Genomic DNA, 27,554 nt, shown 5'->3' on the forward strand with positions numbered 1-27,554 from the left:
CATGAACATATTCAACACATAGCATGAATATCATAATTCATAGTTTAAAACTTGATTCTTGGGCTTCATGGACGAAAGGAATCCATGAATGAACACTATGCATACCTGAGAAAGGAAATCTTGAAGGTTCTTAGATGGATTTCTTGAGATTGACCTTGATTCTCAAAGGCTAGGGTTTTGTTTTCTTGAGAGAGAATGTTCTTTATATTGGGGAAAAGTGAATAATCAGTAGCTAAGGACGTTTTAGGGCTTAAATCCCACATCTGGATGGAATAAAATCATGGGAAAAGACCCATTTAACCCTGGACGCGTCTTTTAATTTTTGTGAAAATTTCCGATCTGGACTCCTGGCGCGACGCAACGCTATCGCGCCATGTCTCTGGAAAGTGACAACTGGAAAATTGCATGTGGCGTGACGCGGTACAATCGCGTTGCCACCTTGGACGCGACCTGGAATCTCACCGCGATGCGGTGGTATCGCGTTGGAGCACTGGAAAAGGACAATTGTGAACTGGGCCTTTGGCGCGACGCGCCACTATCGTGGAGCAACACTGGAAATTGACAATTGCCGTTTAAGTTGGCTCCACGACGTGCTGATGGCTCAGGTGAAACACTGTCTCACTAAAAAGGCTCTTAACTCTTCGCTCGGGTGTCGGATTTGGACGAATTTGGTATCGATGGAAAACTTATTGTATTTTCCACACAACAAAAAGTGAAAATCTTAAAAATTCCTCCTATATAAAAGTGTATTTATCTTTACAGCATGTCTTTGACATCTTCGGGCCGAATTTAAGCTCGGTAGAAGTACGGGGTATTACATTGGTATGATAACGCTTGGACATTTCTGCTTAGAAGAAACTTTATTGAAGGGGCCGAAAGGATCAGGACTTTATTGGAAATGTTGGAAACATCTCCCAGGTTAGCTCATCAAGTGATTCTTGTCTGTGGAAGGGCTGCGGGAACTTCAACTTCTCTGTTAAATCAAGCTATCAGACACTGATCAGAGAAAACTGAATCCTCTGGAGTTGGGAATGCTCGTTCATGGGAAAATGCTTTGGAAATTGAAGGCTATGACTAAAGTTCCTTGTTTCGGATTGGGGGCATTCATGATGCTTGTTGATGCAAGACAAGCTTCAAAAGGAGGTTATAATATGTGTGCCATACGCTACTTATGCAAAGATGATGGTGAATCAGTGTACCGCTTGTTACATTGTAGATTTGTGTAGCAGATCTTGTTTATGCATCTCAATATATTTGGTGTTCAGTGGGTTATGCCTACAAATGTCAAACAAGTTCTTTGAACCTGACAAATTTAGAAGATAAGGAACAAGCATAGGATGTTGTGGAAAAGTCTATTCCTTTTTTCTTAATGGGGAGTACTTGGGTTGAGAGAAGCCGAAGACACTTTGACGGGAAAGAGGAAAATGTTTACTTAGTAGGCGTTGCGTTTGGACATGCGATTCATCTCATGATTAGTCCCAAATTCTCCAAAAACCTTGGTTTGAGAATTTCATGTCATTATTTCACCTTTTTCAAATACAAAAATCAACCCTCAGTTCATATTTTGTAAAAAAAAAAAACCACCATTTTATATCTAGCAACCATTTATTTATGATGTAAACAATTTATTTTAGTTTGTACTATTAACCTTACCAACCTTTGCCAATCATTTATATCAAATATTAAGCTTGTGCAGCAAGTTTTTGCGAGAATATCAAAGGAGTGATGAAATATTCATGGAATATGAACATGATGATATAATTACTAATGATATTGACCCACAAACGGGTCAAAGTAACAATGTTGGTTCGTCTTCTCGGTCATCAATAAATTCATGCTCAATGTGAGGAGATTGTCTGTACTATGTGGGAGTATTGTCTGTACTATGTGGGAGGATTATATTAAAGAGTAGTAGACTACAACTCATGTTCAATTTTACTTTTTATTGAACTAAAGTTTGGTCAATAAGTGTTGTACTTTTTTTAGAATAGCTTTGTGATATATATTATATTTTTGTTGTGAACTTTTGCTTATTTAGTAAGATTGCATAAGAATTGAGAAAATTTTTGTACTTTTCACAACTTATGGGGTTTTTATGTCCATGGAAAAAATTGCAACTTAAAAAATTCAAATTGCATGTCCAAACGAAGCTTCAACTTCATCTCAAATGATTTCATACCATGTTTTCAAATCACGATTTTATCTCATATGGCCAAATGGGCCCTTAGTGAAAAACAGATGTATCCAAAATCTTAAAGTTTGGTGTAGTGCTGATTTTATCTGTGATATTGGGGTTCTGTTCTGTTAGTCTTTGGAATTCCTTGTATCCTAAAGTATTCGTCTTTTCAACTCTTGTAGATCTTGTACTTGCTTTAGTTGCTCAAAAATCTTATGCGGCCCGATGGTTGTATATGCCCAATTTGGGATTTTATATAACCTAACAGAAGAATGTGAACATCCTGTGCGAATCCTTACGAAAATAGGTGGTTTAAAGCCAATGTGGGATTGTGTAGTTTTTTATATGTATAACCCGATTTTGGATACACACATACCAATTTGAGTGTGAGAATGGCTGCCCGGGGTTCCTGATACTGAATCCAAGCATCTAACCTAGAACTATAACTATAAGATAATGAGTGGGATTGCTCATGTTCTTTATGAACCCATTTGACCCTACCTGGAAAATGTTTGACTTTATGTAACTCCTTGTATTCTTGTCGATCATCATTACGAGAAACCACTTTCGGATGGTAACATGTTGGTTTTCCTATAGTTATTGAAATGTGGCACTTGCAGATGCTTCATCTTTCCTTCATTACAGGGAGACTGCTCTTGTCTTTATTAAGCTAGTTATTGTCATTAAACAATTAAAACTGCTTAATTGTGACAGTGCACTTGTACCACCACAACCTGGAGAAAAAGTTGTGAATTATCCAACTCGACCTGTGGACACGACGACAGACTTTGAAGGAACCATTAGTCTTCAACCTTCTCAGCCAGTAAGCATAAAATTCTGTACATCAACTAGGTTCATATCCCTATGCTTGCTGGTTTATATTTGGTGTTTATTTACTACTGTTTCTAATTTCCTACATATTAAATTCAGTAGAAAATACTTCTAGTATAGGAGTCAAGCCGAGAAAGCCAATCAATCGAAACTATTATGTAAGTAAAATTGAAATGGTTCCTCTGCAGCTCATCTAGAATGGTTTGTCTGCATCCAGCTAGAATGGGATTGTCTTAAGTAAATTTGAAACGGTTGCTCTGAATTTCAGCCAGCATAGGTGCTTAGTGTCGTTGCTTAATTTGGATTTACTATTATTTATCTCATCTAATACTGTTATCCATGCTGGACAATAGAAAGTATATCTATATTTGGAACCTGCTCGGCACAAATTTCAGATTTATGTATACCAAGGGAGGCAATTTCCTCAACTGTAAGACTTAGTAAAATTTTTTTGATCCCAAAGTATAAGAAAAAGCTTGATAAGAAGAAGGTTAACTAATTGTTTTATGGAGGAGTAATCTTGGAAAGAACTTCCGGAAGATGCCTTGTTTATGTTGGACACTGTTTAAGCCCCATGTTGAGACTTTTATTTTCCTTCAAATGGTAGACATGTGTTCTTGGTGACAAGTTTTCTCAAGTGTACTGAGATACTGAACTTGTTTTATAAATTCTCATATGTCCCACTTTATATAATACTATTGTTATTGGGAGAGTCAAACAATTTTTCCTTTACTACAAAATTTCTTTTTTTCCTAGCATAGGTAAGGTAATCCGTCATAAAGGTGGGACCAACGGTGGCGCTATATTACAAAACTTATGTACAATTAGGCGAAGATTTTCCTTGTCCAGCTATGCAAGGAGCTGATATGTCACTTGCAATTTCAGAATTTTGACCAAAACGACAAAAGGAATTAGCAAAAGTATTTCAATTGCGTTGGTTTTCTGGTTGTACTGAAGTCAAAAAACTAAAAGAAGCATTGAAGTCAATTGTGTCTTTAAGCGCAAACTGTGGGCTTTAATTGAGAAAGGCATTGTTGAAGATATACTTAAATAAATAACCATTATTTTATCAAAAAAATCAAATAAAACTAATAGTTGGCAAAGGTCGTGGATTTGAGTCTCACGACTATCTATTATTAAAAGAATTTCCACGAGCTTGGCTCATGAAAAGAAGCAAGCCCACATGTGAGGAGGCATACTAAAACTATAATTACGTTAATAAAAGTATGTTCTTTCTAATGTTTAAGCTTGTAGATGAGATGGTTACACATTTCAACAAGATTCTGAGACAAATTTCATTACTCCCAAGTTCTTGATCAAAACAAATTCCGCAACTCCAACGCAATTTGACCGTGTGGGAACTGATTGTTTATGGTGTTGCTTCTCTCACTTAAATAGCACATGTTACAAAGTGCAAAATCTCTTTTAGCTAATTAATTTGTGTGAGACAAGCTTCAACCATGGAAATCCATTGACAACATGCCATCCTCGGAGGAATGTTTGTTTTCCATGGCCTATCCTATTGCCTCATCGAGAAAGAGTCATATGCTTATGATAATTATCTCTGTCACGCCCCAACCTTGGGAGGTGTAGTCAGCACCTGGTGCCGGACTTGACAGAGCATACAACAAAAACTATACACCTTGAACTTGCTAAATATATGGGCCGACAAGGCTACAACAACAACATACCTAGTGAAATCCAACAAGTAAAAGTGAAAGGGAGTATCAACCAAAAATGCTGACAAGTCTATCCAAGAGGTACCTAGACATACCAATTGTCTATAAGCCTCTAAGAATTTAACATCTGTCATATGGTTGGGACAAGGTCCAAATCTACCCATCAACTGCATTTATGTCTATTTGGACGTGCAACATGAATGCAATGTTCTCAATGAAAGGAATGTCAGTACGAAAGAAATGTACGGGTATGTAAGGCATGAATAACATATGAAACAACAACAACAACAACAACAAACCCGGTGTATTCCCACCAAGTAGGGTCTGGGGAGGGTAAAATGTACGCAGTCCATACCGTTACCTCCAAAGAAGTAGAGAGGAGGTTTCCGATAGACCCCCGGCTCAAGATAAAGAATAGTTAACAAGGTCATAGTAATACATGAAACAAAATGGATGGCATAACCGAAATAAGAAATGACAACTAATAAAAATAGAGATAAGAGAGACACGAAAATAAGCGCAATACGAAAGTAAAAATAGGAAATAAGAAATAGGAAAGGACCCCCCTAGTAGTAACATACACTAGCGGCTCCTACCAATGGACACAGTCCTAGGATTACTAACCTAGCAACACCAGAGCACCCTAACTACTAGTTACCACCCACCCACAAATTAGCCTTCTACCCTTATCCGTGACCTCCACACCTTTCTATCTAGGGTCATGTCCTCAGTAAGCTGTAACAGCTCCATATCGGATAACATATGAAAGACAACAACAATAAACAAAATGCTAGAGTCACTTGAAACCTGAATGCCACACGAGCTTACAATATATATAAAAACTAAGGAACCATGGTAGGGCTCATAAACATACATCAACAATAAACAAAATGCTAGTGTAACTTGAAACCTGAATGCCACACGAGCTTAGAATATAGAAACTAAGAAACCATGGTAGGTCTCCTAAACATACATGAGTAAATATACATCCATCACCCACTGATTAAGTGATTATAGCTCGGTGGTGTATATCCATAGCAGTGCCCAACTGGTGATGTTCATTATGTCATCTCATCTGTATATGCCATGCAAGACCATCTTTTGATCTATTATAGCTCAGTGGTTTCATACCTTTTTTATATATAGGGATAACACTCGAGGCTCTATTATCGACGAATCATTACTTTATCCTGAAGGACATAAGGTCAGTAGCTCCCGAGTAGCGTTTCTAAAGGAGGCGGCGTAAAGGCAAGGCGTTTTACGTGGTACGAGGTGATGCGTACGCCCCGAGGCGATGAGGCCTAAGCCCTACAGTTCCTTTAGTTTTTAATATTTTATAAGTTAATATAATTAAATAAATATTTTTTGAAAGCAATAAATCACCCCCCAAAAGGTTAAACTACATCAAAATCACCCCCCAAAAGGTTAAACTACATCAAAATTATAAAAAAAATAAGTGGAATATATATCTAAAATTGTTTCAAAAAAAAAACTAATCAAAGTCACATAATACAACTAATAGATAAAGTCAACTTTCATGAAATAAACAATTATATATATACTCAAAAACATAAGTTTGTATAAAAATAGTACATAATTTATCAACCAACACCATCTCATTACTCAATCAATATATTTATCATATATTGTATTTTAAAAGAGAGCAGAACAAGTAAATAACTTAAAAGCTCATCACTATGCAACTTGAAAAGAACTAAAAGAAAAGAAAGGAACGAGGAAGAAGAAAGTACACCAGTACCTTCTTGAGTGGCAGATTGTCTACACCCATCGATAAATACGTTTGAAAGTGTGACTTTTAAGTTCTTTTTTACTTTTGATTTCAGTATTTAAGTATTTACCAATCATATATTTTAGTATTAAGTTTAAATTAGAGATTTAATAGGAAATAATCATTTTACTTTGTAAACTTTCTAGGCTTACGCCTAATTTTTGCGTCACGCTTTGGCGAACGCCTCAAATTTTGGGGTGTTTGCCTTTCGATTCTCCTCCTCACAACACCTCGGGGCATTTTTGGCTACACCTCGCTTCGGGTGAGCCTCAAGGCGAGCCCCGTGATTGCCTTTTAAGGCCCTACTCCCAAGTTACATTATATATAGTTTTTTAATACCCATTTCATTAGAATACTCCGCGCATTCACATAGGAAATAACAATCAACAGAACTATACTACAAGTAGGCATGCGATGCTGAACGATTATATGAATAGAATTTGATAACACAATACCTCTCTACATTTATGGAATTACATTGAGCTTATACTTGCCTAACTCGAATCAAGGGACTATACATGATAAGGAACTCAACTTAATCAAGTGATGTACATACTGGACTTTCAGATACCATGAATAGAATATTTCCGGGAGGATATTTTCTTAAGCTTCTTGTGAAAGACAACATGGAAAGAGAGTCATGCTGAAAGGGTAAAAAGGTAGCCATTTCATACCTTAATGTTGGCTTCTTGAAGCTATATAGAACCCCATTCACCCCTCATTTAACTGTAAAAGAGAATAGCGATTCTAGAGTTACTAAGGGGAAAGTACTAAGATCATTTGGAGAACAAGCTCGCTATCTAGTCGGCTACTCGGCGCCTCCTTCATCCTGCCATTCCACAGAACTCCTCAACCATAACGATCGTACACAACCACAACTAACTTAATGATTAAAAACAAGCCCTTAAGGAGTGGCAAGTTCCTGTGGCTAGAACTCGAAGGCGTATTTTACACCGCCCTCTAATTAACTATGTATGTGCTTCTCATGAGCAGCACAACCCTTCCAGAACATGGTTACATAGATAGCCTATTTGGGCTCACGACTTTTGAACACCGTCTCGTGAGTTATAATTGAGAAATTAACATAGATACACATATGAATAGGGAAGAATCAAAGAAGAGTGTTCTCTCAAGTTGCCCAAGCGCAAACCACCACGCTGTTGCTTCTCTCAATTGAATTCCTACAATGCGCAACAAATTTGGAACCTATACGATCTGAGGATCGAGGAACTAACAAGAAATCAACCATGTTTAGCCTTAGGAATGAGACTTACCTTAGATTCTTGATGGAGGGAGGGGAGGATTCTAGAGAGAGTGTGTGTTTCCAACTGTTGGGAAATGAAATAAATGGGGTTTAAAATGTTAAGTTTGGTTTATATAACCAAGAACCTCAACTCCTATGCCTTATCGCGAGGAATTTCCTTGCCTTGGGCCTCACGGGGTTAGCTCCATCGCGCTGGGGCCTCGCATTGGGCCTTGTGGCACGAATCCCTGACACTTCTGGGTGGTGGTTTTGCACTTTACCAGATGCCGTGCGCACGGACTTCTTCCGTCGGCGTCACATCGACTAACGACATAGAGCATTAGCATTAGACTCGTAGACCTTCGATTTTCTAAGTCGATCACTCTGACTACAGTCTCTTAACCCGAGCAATTAGTCCCCATTTCCATTATGCATTCATTCACATCTAGTTTTCTATAGATCAGGAGGCTCTGATGTTCCCAATTGCTTTTAGAATTCAATGAGATTTAAAATATTTAGGTATTCAAATTTCAATGGAACGTCCTAGCCATGCATTAGATTCGCCCATGATGGGGTGTGAGAGGTTGGCCGTGGAAGGAACTAGGCGAGGTAGAGGTAGGCTGAAGAAGAATGGGGTGGGAGGTGGGTAAGGGAGGACATGTGATTAGACATGACAAGACACAACTTCAACTGATTAATGCGATGACCATAGATAGAAAGTTATATAGGTCAATGATTATAGTACAAGGCTAGGGTGGTTTTACTATGTGGGAGAGGTAGGGTGATATCCATCTCCTCTCCTCTTCTTCTTTTGTAATTTTATTTAGTCATCGTGTAATTTCTTATTCTTCAGTTTATATTACTATCTGTTGTTGTTGTAGTTGTCCTGTATCTTGCTATTTAACTGATTTATTTTACTTACAATCCTGTGCGACTATTTTTCTTTTGAGCTGAGGGTCTATCTGAAATAACCTTACCTCTATTTCGCACAAAATTAGGGTCAGGGGTATGGTCTGCATACATCGTTTCCTTCGTAAGCCCCTCTTGTGGGATTATATTGGGTATGATGTTGTTGTCCTAGTCACATATCCCTCCAGTCTTTTTTGAAATGTTAAATTATCTCATTTAAAAGTTTAAGCTATCAGAGAGCACAAGCTTTTATTTACTTATTTATATTCTCAACACGCCCCATGGGCACACAACAACAACAACAAACCCAGTGTATTCCCACATAGTGAGGTCTGGGGAGGGTAAGATGTACGCAGTCCATACCTCTACCTCTAAAGAAGTAGAAAGGTTGTTTCCGATAGACCCCCGACTCTCTTTTGTTCTTGTGCAAGCATGTGAATTATATTTTGCTAATCATGGGTGCCAGTGAGATTCGATTCTAGGACCTCTATCTGCTCTGATACCATGTTGAAAAGTGTGACCATCTTATTGAAAATTTAAGCTATTAGAGACACTTCTTAAAAGTGACCATTTCATAGGGGCTTGTTTTTAATTTTCCATTTGAAGTGACTATTTTGAAAAGAGATTAATTGTTTATTTAGAGTAGTCACTTAGAATTTAGTTTTGGTATTTCAAGTCATCTTTTTATTTGAATCTCTAACTAAAAGGAATTTGACTATCTAATATTGGTTTGCAAACTAGAAATTCGGGTACAAATTCCATTGATCGAGGGAAGGTAACACTTTCTCGAATGTGTGAGGTAATTTCTTAAAGTCAAGTGACATTTTTGGAATTGAAAAACTAGTTTAGGATTTTCGAATTTAGTTTGTTGATGAAAATGGTTAACATGTAACATCTATTAGACGGCGAGGGTATATGTGCACCATTTGTTAGACGGCGAGGGTATATATGCACCATTTGTTAGACGATGAAGTATTATGCACCACTTTTTTAACGAAGTGTGTGTCTGCTCTAAATTGCAAAGTTGAGGGGTATATTTGCCTTTTTTTTTTCCTAATAATAGTTGTAGATCCAAACTTGCTCTCAAACATTCATGCATTCCTTTCCTTCTAAATATTTTGCCTTAATTTAGGCTAATTTTTGTCTCTCGTTTTTTAGATATTAGAATTATTTTTAGCCAAATTTCCTTACTCGTGTTCATACCTGGAATAATCACCCGAATCTTAAATTTGGATCACGAAGGATCTGCACCCGTAGTAGACTCTCGAACCTGTGTCTAAGCAACTTAGATGGAAATATAATGATGTAAAAGAAAGTACTTGGAAGAATATGATAAATGTGAAGTATATCTAGAGCCCTCCTATCATCCAAAGTTCTTCCAGCGTTGGTATCTAGAGTAACATTAGTAGGTTGTGGAATGATTATTATTATTTTTTGGAACATTGGTAAAGTTGTATTCTTCAGCATGTGACATGCTGGCCACCTTCAAAACTATCATTCCTATCCAAAATTACAAGTTTCCTATTAATTCTATAATCTGATCTACATCCTCTATATTAACTGTTTACACCAAAAAAAGTAAAAATACTAAACAATTCCATTTTAGTTTGTGAATGGAATTGGATCCATCTTCTGAGCATCTCACATTTCTCTCCTTCCACACAAACCGCCATATGCATGATGGGATTAGCTTCCACCGCTTCTTTTTTACCTGGCTGCCCCCTTCTGATCCAGCAGGTAAAGAGGTCAGAAGCAAAGTTATGCGAACTCTTCACTTTCTTTGCCGCACCTGTGTCGGATTCTCCAAAAATACACTCTTTTGGAGAATCCGAGATGAACCCGTTGAAATTTTTGAAGTGTCTGAGCAACATAGGTCAGAAGTGTGCTATGGCATGGTCCAACTAGTGCCAGTAGTATTAAAAAAGAGCTACTAAAGCTGTGAGTGAACTCGCAGTGTAGGAAGAAATGGTTATTTGTTTCCCCCATCAGGTTGCATAAGAAACATCTGGGAACTAGTTGCATTCCTTTCTTCTATAGGACTTCCTGAGTTAAACATGCTCTTCTTATAACCAACCAAGTAAAGCACTTCACTTTGGTGAGTATCAACCCATTCCAAATGCTCTTCCAGTGGTATTGCTGCCTTCCTGTCCCAACTTGTATCCCTTTCTTGTAGGCACTGTTAACTGCAAAGCTACTTGTGCTTCCAGATGACCCTATGTGGTATATCCATTGCAAGATTGAATCTTCTCAGTTTCTTCAGTAGTGTAGCCACTCCATCCACTTCCCATTCATTCAAGAGTCTCCTGAAAGATGGATCCCGGCCTTGAGTTGTCCAGCATCCACTCACTCTAATTTCAGGATTGGCGCTGATTGAGAAGAGGTATATGAAAGATACACTCAAAAGGAGTTTGATAAATCCAACCATCCCTCCGAACTTCATCTTGTAGCCATTCCCTGCTTTGCGAAGCAAATTTTCTTCCAATGAGCTCCATAGTGATCTGATTGTCCTCCACACACCATAGCCATAGGAATCTGAAACTGTTTCTGTACACCAAGGGTTCAGTTCATCATATTTTGACACAATTATCTCCTTCCTCTCTAGTGTATCTCCAAAGCCACTTCATTGGGAGACTTGTTTTGTATGATCAAGTTTCTAATACCCAGTCCCTTCTCTCCTTACTCATCATCGCAGCGTTCCACTTGACTAAGAGATAGCTCTTGTTCTCCTTCCCTCCTTGGCACTAAAATTTCCTTCTAAGCGTCCATCCTTTTTCACCACTTGAGGGCATTGAAAAAAAAGGACAACACATAAGTGGGAAGTGAATCTAAGTTTATCAAAATCATACCCTGGAGAAAGATATTGAGCTTTCCACCTAGCCAATTTCTTTCTGCTTATTCCAGGATTCCATCCCATATCTCGAAATCTTTATGTTTTCTCCCTGAAGGCATTCCCAAATAGGTTGTTGGCAGATTCTCCACCTTGCAACCCAGTATGCTAGCTATTTGTCAAGCGATAACACACTCTGAAACAAGATAGCACTTCAGTTTGCCACAAATTAACAAAAATGATTCCTAAAGTATGCACTTTACAGTTTTGATCCTTAAAGGTTGCCAAAAGTTAACATTTTTAGCCTCCAATAAAATATTTATTGAACTCTTATCTGTTAAATTTGACAAGAACAACGAAAAAACAATGAAGTTAGGGAGAACTCGCATTTAGAGGCACAAACTATGTAGAAAAGGCCAAATACTGGGGACAAGACCGAGGAAAAATCGATGGACTTCATAATGTCGAAAAATAGTGCCACAAAACACAAAAACCGAGGGTGTCCATCAGCTAGGCAAAACTGATATAAAATTAAATACTTTCATCGATTTTCTTGTACTCTTCAACTACAGTTTGCTCTTTAAAAACCGTCCATCCATCGAGTTTCATTAAAAAATTGACGGACTCCCTCTATCATGGTTTTTGCGCGGAAGTAACGGACAACGGACAGACGTCTGTTGGTTTCCTTTTAAAAAGATATTGTAGTTTCCGCACATTTTTGCGCCTAAATTAATGACTTATCCGTCTGTTGATTTTCGTAAATTAAAATTTTAAAAAATATTAGTTTTTGAATAGTCCCTCGATTTTCGTCCGTCGATTTTTGGCTTGTTTCTAGTAGTGGGATTTTTTATGGTTCTGTTATTTCTAATTTATTTCTCAAGCCTTGGTGCAGTTTTTTGAGGTGTATCTTCTAATAATTTGTCAATATTTTTAAGTGTGTAATTTTTTGTGTCCTATATTTTAGGATTTGATGTAACTTTCTTGATATTTATAATTAAATCTTCTTTTACATAGTTCCCATCACATTTAATGGATAGAGTTCGGTAAATATTTTTCCAGAGACAAAGTGTTTACTTTTGGTGAACTTAAAGGACCAAAACAGTCAAGTACATACTTCATTATTATTAACTTGTGGTAAAGTCAAAGGACCAAAACTCTTAAATGCATACTTAAGGGACTATTTTGAACCCACGCTCAAATGTAAGAGGCTTTTGTCATTCTCTTTGAAATATTCTGTTAAAAGCTGCTGTCATTAGAGAAACTTGTTTAACCCAAGCTTAACTTGCAAAGAATAGGGTTCATTTTAAGCAACATGTGTTACCTCTGTGAATAATAGATGTTATTTTCCGTGCGATGCACAGGTCCAATGTTACTCTTTTATTCTCTTCTTTGTAATAACATTTTTATTGTACTTAGAAAAAATAGGCAATTTGTGAAATTACGTCTATTCATCTTTTACCTTGTTTCTTGATTTTTAAATTTATGCTTTAGAATAAGTTACTTTTATGCGGTAGTAAGTCAACTCATTAAAAGTAAGAACTTTGTTTTGGGGTATATTTTCTTTTATATTCTCTAAAAAGTACTTACTTTTTGACATGAAGATAATCATTCAAAAGTACTCCATCAATCCATTTCTTACTTATCTAGTATATTAAAAATAGTTATTTAATTTGTTTGTCCAGCTTGAAAATCAAGAGTTAATTTATTATATTGTGTCTATTTACCCTTGTTATTGAATATTGTTTATTTTCAATATTTGGATGACGTATAATAATTAAGTAGGGGTGATACAGTAAATTATTAGAGAAAATATGTGGAACCCACATGAGCTGGAAGTACTCGAAAATGCTGCAAGTCAAAACAAAAGATTTAAGTGGGTGCTACATAAGAAGTCATGGTTGAAACAATTGAAACAGGCATGGTGACCTAGAGCAGCTTGCAGCCTGCTTCAGCTGCTCAACTCCCACTTCTCATGTAGAAGAAGAAAAAGAGCTGGAGTTGGTTAACCATCTCCTTTTTTACTGTGGAACTTTTAAGCAAAGCTGGGAGCTTTACTTGAATCTTTGTGGGGTTGTTAGGAGTCTATTTTTGAAGTTGAAACAATTTGTAAATGTGCCCAGAGGAATTGAACCCTCGGTCTTTAGGAGTATTGGATATCTGGTAATGGCAGAAGACTGCAAAGATCCTCAAGCAGTTCTGGAGGACCATCCCATTATGCATTTTTTGGCTTCTCGAGAATCCAGACGTCCTTTTAACAGTGTATGGACAACTATCTCTCGAGCACAGGTCCAGCTTGAATGAGAAAATTAAATGGAGCACCTAACGCATTTTCATAGACGATGAGCTGCGAGATCACCCCTTTCATTCAGGAGTGACAGAGGGATCGTACCATTAGAGCTGTTTTTTTCTTGACTCAAAATTGAAATGGGTGTGTGTTTTGAGGATTAAAAGAATTACATTTTAGAGTAAAAAATCCGCGTCTACACAATCTGTTACTGTGACGAAAGAGGTGGTTACCAGAAAATATAAATATTTTAGATTTTCTAGGAAATCTGCTAGAGCACCCCAGGCTTGGTTTGTCTGCAGCGTGTATTTGGAGGGGTTATGTTCGTACATTGCGGGTGGTTGCATGGGTAGAAGTCCTTTCTACGATGCCTCCTAGATAATCTTCAAATATATTCAAAAGCGGATTTCATTTTCCCAAGACTTGGTTCTTTTCTTTGTCACTGACAAAAATCTTCAAGCTCTTGAAAGACGGCCATATTTATATATTTATATTATAGCATTTAGGGGCCGTTTGGTAGGGTATATTAGGAGAAATAGTTCATGTATTATGTGTGGTATTATTTAGTACTGTATTTGGTAGGATTTTGGACCTATGATATTAGTTATACACCCTATTTGGTGTTATAGGATGTATAACTAATAGGGGTGGGCATATTTTGGTTTAAATCGAAAAAACCAAACCGAAATTTAATTTTGGTTTCGTTTTTTCGGTTTGTCGGATTGAATTCGGTTAGTAATTTTAGAATTTCGGTTTTTCGGTTCGGTTTTCGATTTTAAAAAAAAAAATCGATTTAAACCGAAAAATCAAAATTTTATAGATAAATAATATATATATTTTATTATATAATATACATATATATAATATAATATAATATTATATATATATATATATAATATTTAGTAATTCAGTTTCACAATTAGCTTTTAACAGCAAATTCGCATACGCCCAGGCTGTTTATGGATTGTTTTAATGACTCAAATATTTTATGGACTATTTTGGTGACTTTGGACTATTTTATGGACTATTTATGCAGAAAGTATATTGTTTCATGGACTATTTTTACGAGTTTTGTGTTGTTTTGTAGACTATTTATGCAAGGTTATATTAGATGTAATGATTAATGATGTTATGTATTATGTTATACTTATGATTATTTCATTTCGTTTCATCCATGTTGAGTTATTTATAATTATTTATATTTGGAAATGAAAAACAGGTTTGAAAAAAATAACTTTTTTAAAAAAATCCATCAATTTAAATGCTCAGTTATGAAAAAGAGAGGCTAACTACTTTAAATATTTCAAACCGAAATAAAAATTCGAAATAATTGAACCGAATTTGTAAAAATCGAACCAAATCGAATTTATTTCGGTTAGGTTATGGATGACATTTTTGTCAATCCGAAAATTGATAAACCGAATCGATATTAAACAATCAGACCGAACCGACCGAACGCCCACCCCTAATAACTAATACCTTTCATTTGTTTGTTTTAGTAATACATAGGATTTAATACCATGGGACTAATATATTACAACAACAACAACAACAAACCCAGTGTATTCCCACCTGGTGGAGTCTGGGGGGGGGGGCGGGTAGGATGTACGCAGTCCATACCTCTACCTCTGAAGAAGTAGAAAGGCTGTTTCCGATAGACCCCCGGCTCAAGACACGCGGTACTACACAAACACATAGTAAAGCACAGCACAAGGTTACAAGATTACATAACATAAATACGGCACCATGGGACTAATATATTAAAGACAAAAATATTTCTCAAATTCTTTTAAGCATTTTTTTATGTTCTTGATTTTTATTTTTTATATTTGTACTAATAAATTTATTTAAATAAATTAGTATACAAATTTTATTATTTAGAGAGAGTTGTCCGTTGCTAAATTAAATTCAATATTAATCGTTACAATATTTGAAATATGAATTGCTTAGTGTTTTTTTTTAGGGGAAGAGGGGGTTACTATCGACTTTTATTTCATCACCAAGAGTAAAAATTACGAAGCAGTAATGTTAACAGAACCTGCTTAAACTAGGAGGGATTGCCCCCATGAAACTCTATATAATAACTCTATTGACTCTTTTTTTAATTGAAATTTGACGTTTTGTAAGTGAATCAATTTATTAAGATTACAATTATTTACTCTCAAATAATTTAAGTAAGGATATAAAAAAATTATTTTTGAGAATAAATAATAGAGATTTGGAAAGAAAATACACAAAAAAGGTATAAAATATACTATTATTTACACTGTGCTATCAAGGATTTCCGTAGTGGCACATCACACTTGAAAATTAGTAAGAAACTTTTATTCATATTTTTGTTTTTAATTTGACTAACTTAATGGAACAGAAAATCTCATAAAAATTCAAGGGTATAATTGTGAAAGAGGTTTTTGTAGCATTTTAAATCAAACACAATACATGGTATATCTAGTTTTTAATACATGAACCAAACACTTCAAAAAATAATGCAAGCACTACAATTCATGGATTACTGATTCCTGCATTATTACTCCTTGCATTACTTGTTTTCGTACCAAACGATCCTTTACAATATTACTTCAATATAGAGGTGTCAAATGAACGGGTTGAGTTGAGATTAAACGATCTTAAATGAATTGAATTTGATATTGGGTTGGGTCATGATCCGCCTAAACTTATTTTGGGTTGAAATGGGCTAAAAATTGGTTTGGGACTTGACCCGTTTTATTTAGAAAATATTAATATATTGATAGTTATCCTTTGTAAACCCAACCCAAGAAAACAAATTTGAGTGAGATTGGAAAGTTGGGTGGGTAGGGGGTGGGAGTGGGGTAAGAATATTTTTTAAAAAATTATTTTTTTTTAAAAGTAAAAATTCATTTTCTTGGAGAGGGGTGTGGGGTAGGGGGTAAGAGGGGTGGGGGTTAAGGTAAGGTTTTCTTTTTTAAAAAAAGATAATTTAAAAAAAAAATAAAAATTTGGGTTTGGGGTGGGGGTGGGGGAGGGGGGTTATGGGAGTTGGGTGAGATTTTTTAAAAATAAATAAAATGAAGGTTGAGGTAGGAGTTTAATAAAATAAAAAACATAACTTTTTTTTTGTTGGGGGGGGGGGGGGGGGGACAAAAAAATTTATAAGAAACTTTTTAAGAAATAAAAAATAATTATTTAATGGAGGCGGGGTGGGGGTGAGGTGATTTTGAGTGTGAGAGGACACATTGTCGCTTGTTTTCCCTACTTTCATTAAGAAAATCATTTTTTTGTTAAATGGATTGAAGTAAAGATTGAATTGGACTCATTTGAACCCAATTTAAAAAGGAAAAAGGACAAGAATAGCCACTCGGCTAAAATAATTCCGGCCGAGTGGCCATTGATTTTTAAATTTCAAAATATAGCCATTTAGGTTTTTTTTGGCTACTATCTTCATCCTTTTCCCTTTAAATGCTAAGTAAATAGTATAAGCCTATTTCTGATTCAGAGGATGCATTGATTTCGTCCAACGAACCTCGTAGCCAGCACACAATTTTTGACTTTATGGAGGGAGAATAATAATAGTGAAATGCAAGTAAAACATAAACGCATCAATACAATAATATATTTTTGGAAGAAAGAAAATTAATGCTAGACAATAACTTTAGACAACATTTGCATTTTTTTAACACAATAAACTCAGAAAAGTAATGAATTTTGTGTTAACCCCATGCTTCTAATTGGTATAGTTTTTCTAACAATCAAATACGATTTTATAACATTGTAATTGTTGCTCTTCTTTTTTATCAATCAAATACAATATTTGATATCAAATACATGAATCTTTAATACCAAATACAAATACATATTTTATACAATAATTATATAAAAGTGTATCAATGTGGTATGAAAGTGTATCAATTGGGTATAGAGATTGTATGCGACCGACGGGCCAAATGGCTAAAAACTGGAATTAAATTGGACCGACTTGCTCTAATTGTTCAACTTTTACATGGGTTGTCCATTTCTTTTCAAAATGGTCAGCCCATGTCCTTTTCCCATTTAGAAATGGGTTGGGACTTAATGAATTGAGATTTACCCAATAGTAAATTATCTTGAACCCAACCCATTAAATATTGACGAGATCGGCTCAATTTGAGTTTATTTTGACACCCTTAATTTAATATATTGAACATATGTGGATTATCTCAGTCTCTGTGCAAAGTATTTTATGTAACTAAGTTGCGTCGTAATTCCAAAGGGTCAGATGACACCATATTGGTCAGTTGTATCTTGCTCATATTACTATTTATTGGGTCAGGTATCATCTGGAAATGCAGCATCTGGTGGCATGCATGGACCCCATGTTATGCCAACTAGATCTGTACCCAGACCGATGCAAATGGTCAACATGCAAAGGATGCAACCTCAGGGCATGTCTGCTTATAATCTTGCTTCTCAAGCTGGCATGGGGGCTGGAATGAACCCGGTAAACATGCCCATGCAGCGTGGTGGTGCTGCTCAGGTGCATCAGCAGCAGGTTGCTCTAGTCAGCCTGATATTATTATACTTGTGTTAGTTTTCATCACTAAATTGATTGATGCTTTTGGATGTCAAGCAGATGAGAAGGAAAGATCCAGGAATGGGAATGCCTGGATACCCTCCACAACAGAAATCTAGACGTTTCTGAAAGTCGTCTTCAGTGTCAATCAAGCACATACAACTCTGGTATATTCTGTATTAGTTCATCTGTTGTTTTCCCTTACCCTGCAGAAAGTAAAAAGTTCCTATTTTTTACCGAATTTTAATCGAGTCTCTCCTCTCTTGATCTTATTGTGTCTAGTGGCTTAACTGGCACGCAAATAGCAGTAGCCTTCATAAGGTTTTCAAATTCATGTTTCTCCTTTTAACTAGTGAATCTGTCCGCACAAAATAAAGTTTTGAGCAAGTAATAGAGTATAAATTTCTATAAATGATCCATGTGAATTGTCACATATTGAGTTGTTTGTCGATGTGAAAATGATTGGATATCATATTGAACCAACTAAGATGACAATTAAAGTTTAAATTATGGGAGAAAATGACGATTCTTTCATAGGATTATTTTCTACTTCGATCACTATTGTAATTTATAGTTGTACATAATTAACTGTGTTGATATTTGCCTTGTATCAATTAAAATTCTTTTTTGGTTTTATCATTATGTAGTGTGGTGTGTGTATATGCTGTTAGTATTGTATTTTAGAGAGAAAATGGTCAAAAGCGCTCCCAATCTTTACCCCAAATCCTAACTACACACTCAATCTCTAAAGGTGACCTATTACCCCCTAAACTATTTTAAAGTAGAATTATTATTCCCTGAACTATTTTAAAGTGGAATTATTACCTCCGAAAACTAACAACCAGTCATTTGGAATATGGTGTGATGCACGCGCTGCCACATCATGCCACGCCATTGCCATGTCATTTTTTTTTACTCTAAAAAAATTAATTATTTAACTTTATTATTTTCTTTTTTCTTTCCCATTTTTCATTTTGCTCCATTTTCTTCTTCAACCAATTTCATCCTCTTGGGTCAAATATAGAATTCTTGAGAAAAAAATGGCGGATTAATGAAGTTCTTGAATGGCGGGTTAATGAAGTTCTTGAACCCAATTTCATCTCTTTTTGCTCAAGATCGTCATTAATGACGAATTTTTTCCCATTGTGGAAATTCAAAGCTTTGAGCTCGCCATTAATGGTTGATCTTGAGCAAAAATAGAGAAAATCGAAAAAATGGGTTGAAAATTATACGTGGGTTATGTTGGAAATTATACACGGCATTGTGGAAATTCGAAACTTTGAGTTCGCCATTAATTACGATCTTGAGCAAAAAAAGAGGAAATCAAAGTTGTTGAATTTTTTCAAGTTTTTTGAATCGGAGTTCCCCAACTTCTTCATTCAAGAATTCATTAATCGGAGAAATCTTATTGTTTCCTTAGTTCAAGTATTTCTTGGTTTCGGTTTCGTAGCAAAAAGAATTTCTTGATTTCGGAAAAATCCATTAATGTGGAAGATGAACTCCATTAATGAATTATTGAATTTTTGTTTTGAAAAAGAGAAGACATGACGTGGCAATTAAAATTCTTAATTCATTAAGAGAAAGTAATAATTAAAATATTTGTTATTTATTATATTATTAAAAATAATGACGTGGCAATCAGAAAATAAAAAATTTAAAGTGAAATGGGGTCAACTGATGTGCCTATGGGCGAGTGTAGTTACGTCCAGTGACAGGTCAGCAATTGAGGGTAATAAATTCGGTAAAAATAAGTTTAGGGGGGTAATAGGTCATTTTTAAAGGTTGAGTATGTAGTTGGGATTTTGACTAAAGGTTGGGGGTAATAATAGTGGGTGAAAGAGAAGTGCTTTAGTCTTAGCTCCGGGAGGGAATGGATATTTCTTTGACGGGTGATCGGGTCTTAGAATCCTCAGGAAAGTGTAAGCACCTGTATACAATTTCGATTTTGCTTTCTATATATAGATATGGCTTTCTCTTGATGGAATATACCAAGCAAAATCTTCTTTTTAGAACCACAACTCAGTGACCATTTTCTATATTTTAGATATCATCTAATGCGACAAAGTAATGTTCGAACAATAATGATTTGTCTAATATATTGAATGTTTAGCTTGACAACTTTTTTTTTTCAGATATTGCTGCAGAATAATTTAAATTTTAATATGCTCAATGCTGATTTTGTGTGTATATCTATATCTATCTAATCTAAATTTTGAATCTTGTGGTGTTAAATTAAAGTTGTGTCAAATATATCAAAATATTCTTTAATCTTGACATAAATTTTAAATCTTGTGGTCTTAAATTAAAGTTGTGTCAAATATATGAAAATATTCTTTAATCTTGTGGTTTTAAATATGTTATATGAAAAGTTGAAATTAAAGTATTATTAAAAAAAAAAGGATTATTCTTTTTTAAATGAACTAAAAAGGAAAGTAAATCAAACGGAGGGAGTAATTTACTTAACTAAAAAAAGGATAAAGGGTCAAAAATATCTCAATTTCATTTATGGGTTGAATATGCCCATGCAGTTGATAAAGTATTCATTTACGCCTCTGTATTTAACTGTGCTCCTATATGGCAGTACACAGCTATTAAAATGTCAGATGGAGGACATGTGTGTATTATTTTCATATTTTTGCCCATCATTGTGTTTCGATGTTCCCAATATGCCCTTCCTTTCACTGTACGGCTGACTCCCAATATGCCCTTCCTCTTCACTATCTTTCCCTGTTAACTAATGATGACGAGTGATATCTGAACAAAGAAGTACCAACATATTAGAATGTCGTTGAGCACCATCTTCAACTCCATCAAATCCCTTCATCTCAGAATTTTTGTTTTTTCCAATTCCACTTTTCTGTTTCACAAATTCTTTTTATTTTGATTAGGTTTTATTTTGATTAGGTGAAATAGTCTAGTGGATTTTTGTATTTGTTCGAGTTTATAAAGTGAATACCTCTACTTAGATTTTTATCATCCGAATCCTTCAACTCATCAAAATATGATATTTTAAATCTTTTGGTGCATATGTGGCATTAAATCGCTGAGATGGAAAATGCATATTTGCACATGTTTTTTGGGCGAGTGGAATAAAAAAAAATAGTAAATTAAAAAATAATCCATAATTCCACTTTCTTTTTCACCCCTCCACCGCCCCCTCACACCCCGCAAGCATTTTCCTCCCCCACCCCTCCATTTTTTTTTCCTTCTTTGTCACCCCCACCGTCTCCCCCACCGCACTCCACTGTTTTTTTTCTTCAACCTCTACCCCCACCGCACCTGAAAGGAAAAAAAAAATCTATCTTCCTTCTTCGAAATTTCCTCCCCTTCGTTTAAGACTTACTTTTTTATTTTTTTTGCAATTAATGTCTCAATTCAAACTTTTTCATATTTTTTTTAGGATTAAAATTTAAACTTGAATCGAAAGTTAGTGATAGTGAATATTAAAAAACTAATGAACTACATGGATAAGCTTAAAAAAGCTTGAAGTTCAAGTTTGACGAGCAATAAATGGGTTTTTGTAGATTTGTCAAAGATATTCAAAATTGAAAATTGAAAATTAAATATTTATTGTGTTTGTGTATTTGAATTTATAGTTGAAAATTTAAATTAATTGGAGAAGAATTTTAACTATTTGAAATGAATAGCAAACATCAAGAATAGAATTAAATTTTTTCTATAATTTGCAAAAGTTGTTTATTTAATTAATTTTATTTTAATATTTAATTTCTTATGTGGCATTTTAAAAATGACACGAAGTTTTATGTAATATTTAAAAATAACGTGGAAGTTGATGTGGAAACGGTTATGTTACACACACAGAAATAAAATTTAAAATATTGAGTTTTATTGAGTTGGGAAGTTCAGATTACAAAAGTCTAAATAGAAGTGTCCCCTTTACAAACTCGGATAAGTATAAGGATCCACTAGATCATTTTACCTTTTAATTATTTCCTTTTTTTTGGGTTAGGTTTTTGGTTGATTCTTTTTTTTTTTTCGTCTAGTATTGTGATTTTAACATTTGATATAATTATTTATAGAGGGATATTAAGGAGAGTTACACCTAATTATTGTCTGTAATTTTATTTTATTTTTGAAATTTACAGGTCTGGGTTTGAACCAAGCCCGTTGGACCGGTCTAATCCGGTCTGTAATTTGATGGAGTTAGGCTTTAATTTTTGCAGTTCATTTAAGAACGGGGCTTTTTAGCTCAGACCAGATAAGCCCAGGGACCTATGGGGCTTAAGCAATGTGGGGGGGTTGGCCCGTAAGTCAAATACATGCAACTATTTAGATTGCTTATTAGTATTTTTATTTGGTTCGAAAGATATCATTGCAAAAGTTATTTAATTTCGCTATTAAGAGTATTTTTGGGGGTGTTAGAAACTTGATTAACAAGTATTAACATTATGTAATATTGTCTGGTAATATTTATGGTTATTAATATTCTAAAATTAAATTATAAAATATTGTTTTTTAAAAAACGGGTTGGCCTGCCGCCCACAGAGTAATGGTGTAGGCTTGGTATTTTTTGGCCCATTATTTTGATAGATCAGTCCGGCCTGACTCGTCAAACTCAAAGCTCGTGTGAGCTAGCCCGGATAGACTAGGTCGACCCGTATTGACAGCTCTAGGTTTGACAATAGGCTCCGTTTTATTAAATCTTTTAATGCTCCAATCACGGGAAAAAAAATACTATTCCCTTGCTTTTTCTTCACCTTCAGAATTTAAATCATATAATTTTTTTTGAAAATCTTAAGTGGTATTAGCCAAGTGCAATTGACGATCTTCTGCTATAAATAACCTTTGTTTCAGAATGAGCCTGGAAAAAAAGTGTTGAAGTTTATTTAATTTTTTCACTATTATATTATATTTTTAGTCTTCACTTCAATATAGGGATTTTGATCTCATCGAAAAAGGAATATCCTTTTAATAAACGAGTGGAGAAAGTGAGGAGAAGAAGATTAGGGTGTTCTGTGAAGTGTGAAATTGAAGCAGAAAAAAAGAAAGAAAAGGATTTGAGATGGAGGAGTTCAATGAGAGTTAACAGGGGAAGATAGTGAAGAGGAACAGCCTATTGGGAACAGAGCAACACAATGATAAAATAAGAAAATAATACGCGTGTGTCGTTCATTTGGCATTTTAATAAAATATAGGGGCATAAATGATACTTTATTAACGGCATGAGAATATTTAATCCCACAGTGCAATAAAGGAAAAATGCGACTACTAACTGAAAGTAGTGTATTTTTGACCTCTAAAAAAAATGGCAGAAAAACAAAGTTCAACAGTCGTGGTTTTAGCCCAACAGTCGCTGTTTCAGTTTATCTTTTCTCAGTTTCTCTCTCTCGTGTATTTGATGCTAGAATTTCGACACTGCCACTAATCTGCTGTGTCTATCGATTTGCAAGTTTTATTCTGCTTATTTAGCATTAAACGTTTTAATCTGTTAAAACCTTGCTATGATTCATGAGTTAGTAATTATGGCGAATGCCTTACTTAAAAGATATACTATCTTGGTGTTTTTTCTTGGTTTGGGGTAATTAGGCTGTTTTCACTTGAATTTGAGATTTCCTAATGTTTTGTTTTCTAAAATGGAAAGGAAGTTGTGCTTTCTCTGTCTGCTGCTATAAATATCAATATTCACTCTGTTCCTTTTACTACTTGTCATAATTCTTTTTTTTTTTTCTAGTTAATTTCACTTATTTTCGAAATCAAATTAAATTAGAATAATTCGACATTTTAAAATTAAAAATTAGATATTTAAAAACTAAATAAAAAGTAATATGAATTGTAATTTTCTGATATATGATGTAAGATATTTTAAAATAACAATCAAAGTACATATAGCTTGATTGTTAAAAAAGAAATTGTGGAAAATATTTTAACGAAAAAATTAACTAAAAAAATTTATTAGATTGTTTATTACAAGTTATAACAATTCTTTTTAGTTTTCAAGTTATAGCAAGTTTCATTTAAAAAAAATACTAAAAAATGTATTTTTCATTTTTTTAAAAAAGGTATATTAAAATAATTACAGAAAAGGAAAATAAAGATTTAATATAACTAATATACAATATTCCTTTCTTAAATGTAGTTAGCCTTAATAATTGATATCAATCACATTTCTCTAACATTTATTTTTTTCCCCTATTTTAATGCCTCCATTAAGAGTTTTCATCTTCATACATTTTTATCTTTTTTTTCCACACGATTTTACTGTTTCAGTAAATCAATTTCATATTATTTTTTTGGTTTTATGCGACTTTTGAGAATTTTTTTTAAAAGAAAGGCAAACATAAGTTATTGTTGTGTTATTAAAATATGAATTTTAATTATTTGCATTCAATCATGATAATCATGATACGTCATGGAGGAGATGAGATTCGTCAGGTACGTTACATTATCGAGCAAATTGATATTTTGGAATCAAACGTATTTAAAGAATTAAATAATTTTTTATGTTTTTCTTAAATTTGTTATTGATAAAATATTGAATTTTGTAAAATTCGTTACTGTAAGTTTATGGGTTGCGTGATCAAACCAAGAATTATATAATAGTTGTTGAAACAGGTATACCTAAGGACTTTGGTATTGATGGGATTATGTATGATGCAAGTACAAACTACAAAGAATTAGTAGAAGCAATTGCAATACAGTTAAGGATAGACAAAACTTCAATGAACAAAAGTAAGATGATGGTGCAATAAGTGAAAGTGAGGTGACTGGCAATGTTACGAGCAGACTCAATGATCCGAAGATTTTGAGAGACATTGTTAGTTCAACTGTCCCTAAAAAAAGGCATACATAGACATGGATATTATATTTTAATATTTTTGGTGCTCATTATTATTGTCTTTCTATGATTGTTGTACGAACAAAGTTTAGTTTTGGTATTTAAGCAGTTTTTTATTCAGTGTTATACTAATTTAATAGTTGTTTCGTATTTCACATCGTTGATTGAATTGGATATCAATTAAATTTGTGTCAATCAGATGTACTGCAATTTTTCTTTATATATCTTGATTTTTTTTTTTCAGTATGAAAGATAACAATGTTCATTAAATCTTAATTTAATACAAAAGTAGATGAGATAGAATTTTAATTCAAAGAGACAAACACATAGTGTATGAAATGAGTATATAAATTGATATCACATAAATTGAATAGCGCAATCCATAAATATCAATTTATATATCTATTTCATACAAATGTGACATGTATAGAAACACTTTATAAACTGATTTCATTCAATTTATAATCTTAAGTATATCTTCTTAATTGAATATCACAATCACATTATACTCATTCCATATAAATGACATATAAGATACTATTTTATGAACCTTGAATGTAATATTGATATTATACAGGTTTCATACACGAAATAATTAAAAAAAAACAAGTTTGTATATTTATTTCATACACTAAAATAAATAATAACATATAATATTTGATGAAAGTCGATTTTTATACCAACTTCTGCAATCATTATACTCATTTCATACTGATTTTATACAGATTTCATACACGAAACAGTTTAATAAGTATATACAAGATTCATTATATTATTCTTAATATTCCGATCTATATTCAAATCCTTATTTATGTTGTTACCAACATAAATAAATGATTGTTCAATATTTTTTCTCTAATATCTATTGACATATCTTTTATTGTTATATACAATGAGTATTTAATAAAGAAATTGACAATACTACTTATATCATATTTTTAAAAGAACAAAAGGAAAATTAGAAGAAAGAAAATTTCTGATGAAGGAGAAGAAATCGTTGGTTGAATAGTAATTTTTTTAACGAAGTATGTTCATGAACATCTATCACAACAAAACGTAGAAGAATAAAAAACTTTGTTGGGATTAAGTATGTCAGTAGAGAATGAAAAACCTCAATCAAATAAGAATGAAAAAGATGAGCAAACGCCAATTCTTTTTTTCAAGAAACAGCTTGAATATGTCAATGAAGAAAAAACTACTTTGAGAATGAAAAAGTGTTTAAATCAAAATAAAAGTCTTCTTTTAATAAAAGTCGTTTTAGAAAATAAAAGTTTTTTTTTAATAAAGTTGTTTTAGAAAAGTGCTCAACCTTTTAAAATAAAATATCATAATATATTCTTACTATAATTATCAATGCACTATTTAAGGAGAAGATTAAATACAATCCTATAAATATGGAACTAATTTTAATATATAAAATTAAATTTTGAATTTTGAAAATAAAAATAATATATATTTTAAAATGTTGCTATAACTTGCAATAAAAAATTATTAATGCAATTATCTTAAAGTATTGCTAAAATTTATAATTTTCAATCTAAATGATTGTATATGACATCTCTCATCCCTTGCCTGATAGCATCGAAATCCATACCCCCATTGGAGTATTCCACCAAACTATAACATATGATTGGAGCCAAAGTATTGCTCTAATTGTATGAGGTTTGGTCATGCTGAATCAGAATGTAGATGAAAAGAAAAACAAGTGAAAGCTGAAGAGAAACCAAAAGAGGCTGATCAGAAGCGTAAAAGGAGGAGAAATAAAAAGAAGAAAAAGGTCATTGTCCAGCAGTGGTGCCCCAAGAACCAAGAACAAAGCCATAGCAAGGGACCTCTTGATGATGGTAGACCAGCAGATATTGTGCAGGCTGTGGTTCATCAGAAAGAAGCTTGTATACCAGCTTCTACTAATACAAAGGCTGCAGGACATGTTGAGGTAACAATAAGTGAGTATCCTTGTTTACCTATCTCTGATAGATATGCTCTATTTGATGGACCACCCCCAGGTACTATTAGAGAGGTTGGAGAACCTAGCACATACTACCCCCATGAGAATATGCACCTGGAATTTAAGAGGGCTAAATGTCACGCCTCAAATTCTATTGGGGCGGACTGACACCCGTAACCGAGGAGGCCCTGGAGAACCAGCTCATAACCTTATATTTCTCATGCATACCTCTATGACAACCTAAATTTCGGACAGCATCATGTCACATATAAAAGGAAATAATCACCTGTATAAGCTCGAGCACACATATATATGTATATACAATACTTGGCCGTTGGAGCTATCACGTCTATTAATAAAACACCACCTTGACTGTACATTAGGTCTACAAAGCCTCTAAACAATACATGAAGTTTAACTAAGGTCGGGACATACCCCGCCATATAACTAACTTCTATACAATACCAAAAGTGACTAGATATGACATGGAAAGCCCCGAAGCAAACTGGATCTCACCAAAAGCAGCTGGATATCCTGGCTCCTA

General features: G+C 34.1%; 1 protein-coding gene across 9 annotated transcripts in view; it reads left to right on the top strand.

Annotated features, from left to right (window-relative positions):
• LOC107867865 (cyclin-dependent kinase E-1) overlaps window positions 1-25,182 on the top strand; it is an 87,383-nt gene extending 62,201 nt beyond the window's left edge. Inside the window, exons 13-16 of one of the 9 annotated variants that reach the window (XM_047411796.1) lie at window positions 2,891-2,999; window positions 18,027-18,230; window positions 18,327-18,433; window positions 24,840-25,182. In XM_047411796.1, the coding sequence (XP_047267752.1) occupies window positions 2,891-2,999; window positions 18,027-18,230; window positions 18,327-18,395 (382 nt within the window). In that variant the 3' untranslated portion in view covers window positions 18,396-18,433; window positions 24,840-25,182. Of the gene's footprint in view, window positions 1-2,890; window positions 3,000-18,026; window positions 18,246-18,326; window positions 18,679-22,372; window positions 22,751-24,827 lie in introns of those variants that run through there. The other 8 variants (XM_016714320.2, XM_047411795.1, XM_047411794.1 and 5 more) reach the window with 8 other exon arrangements.
• The last annotated feature ends 2,372 nt before the right edge of the window (window positions 25,183-27,554 follow it).

Source organism: Capsicum annuum, chromosome 4, assembly GCF_002878395.1.
Source record: "Capsicum annuum cultivar UCD-10X-F1 chromosome 4, UCD10Xv1.1, whole genome shotgun sequence".
Taxonomy (NCBI): Eukaryota; Viridiplantae; Streptophyta; class Magnoliopsida; order Solanales; family Solanaceae; genus Capsicum; species Capsicum annuum.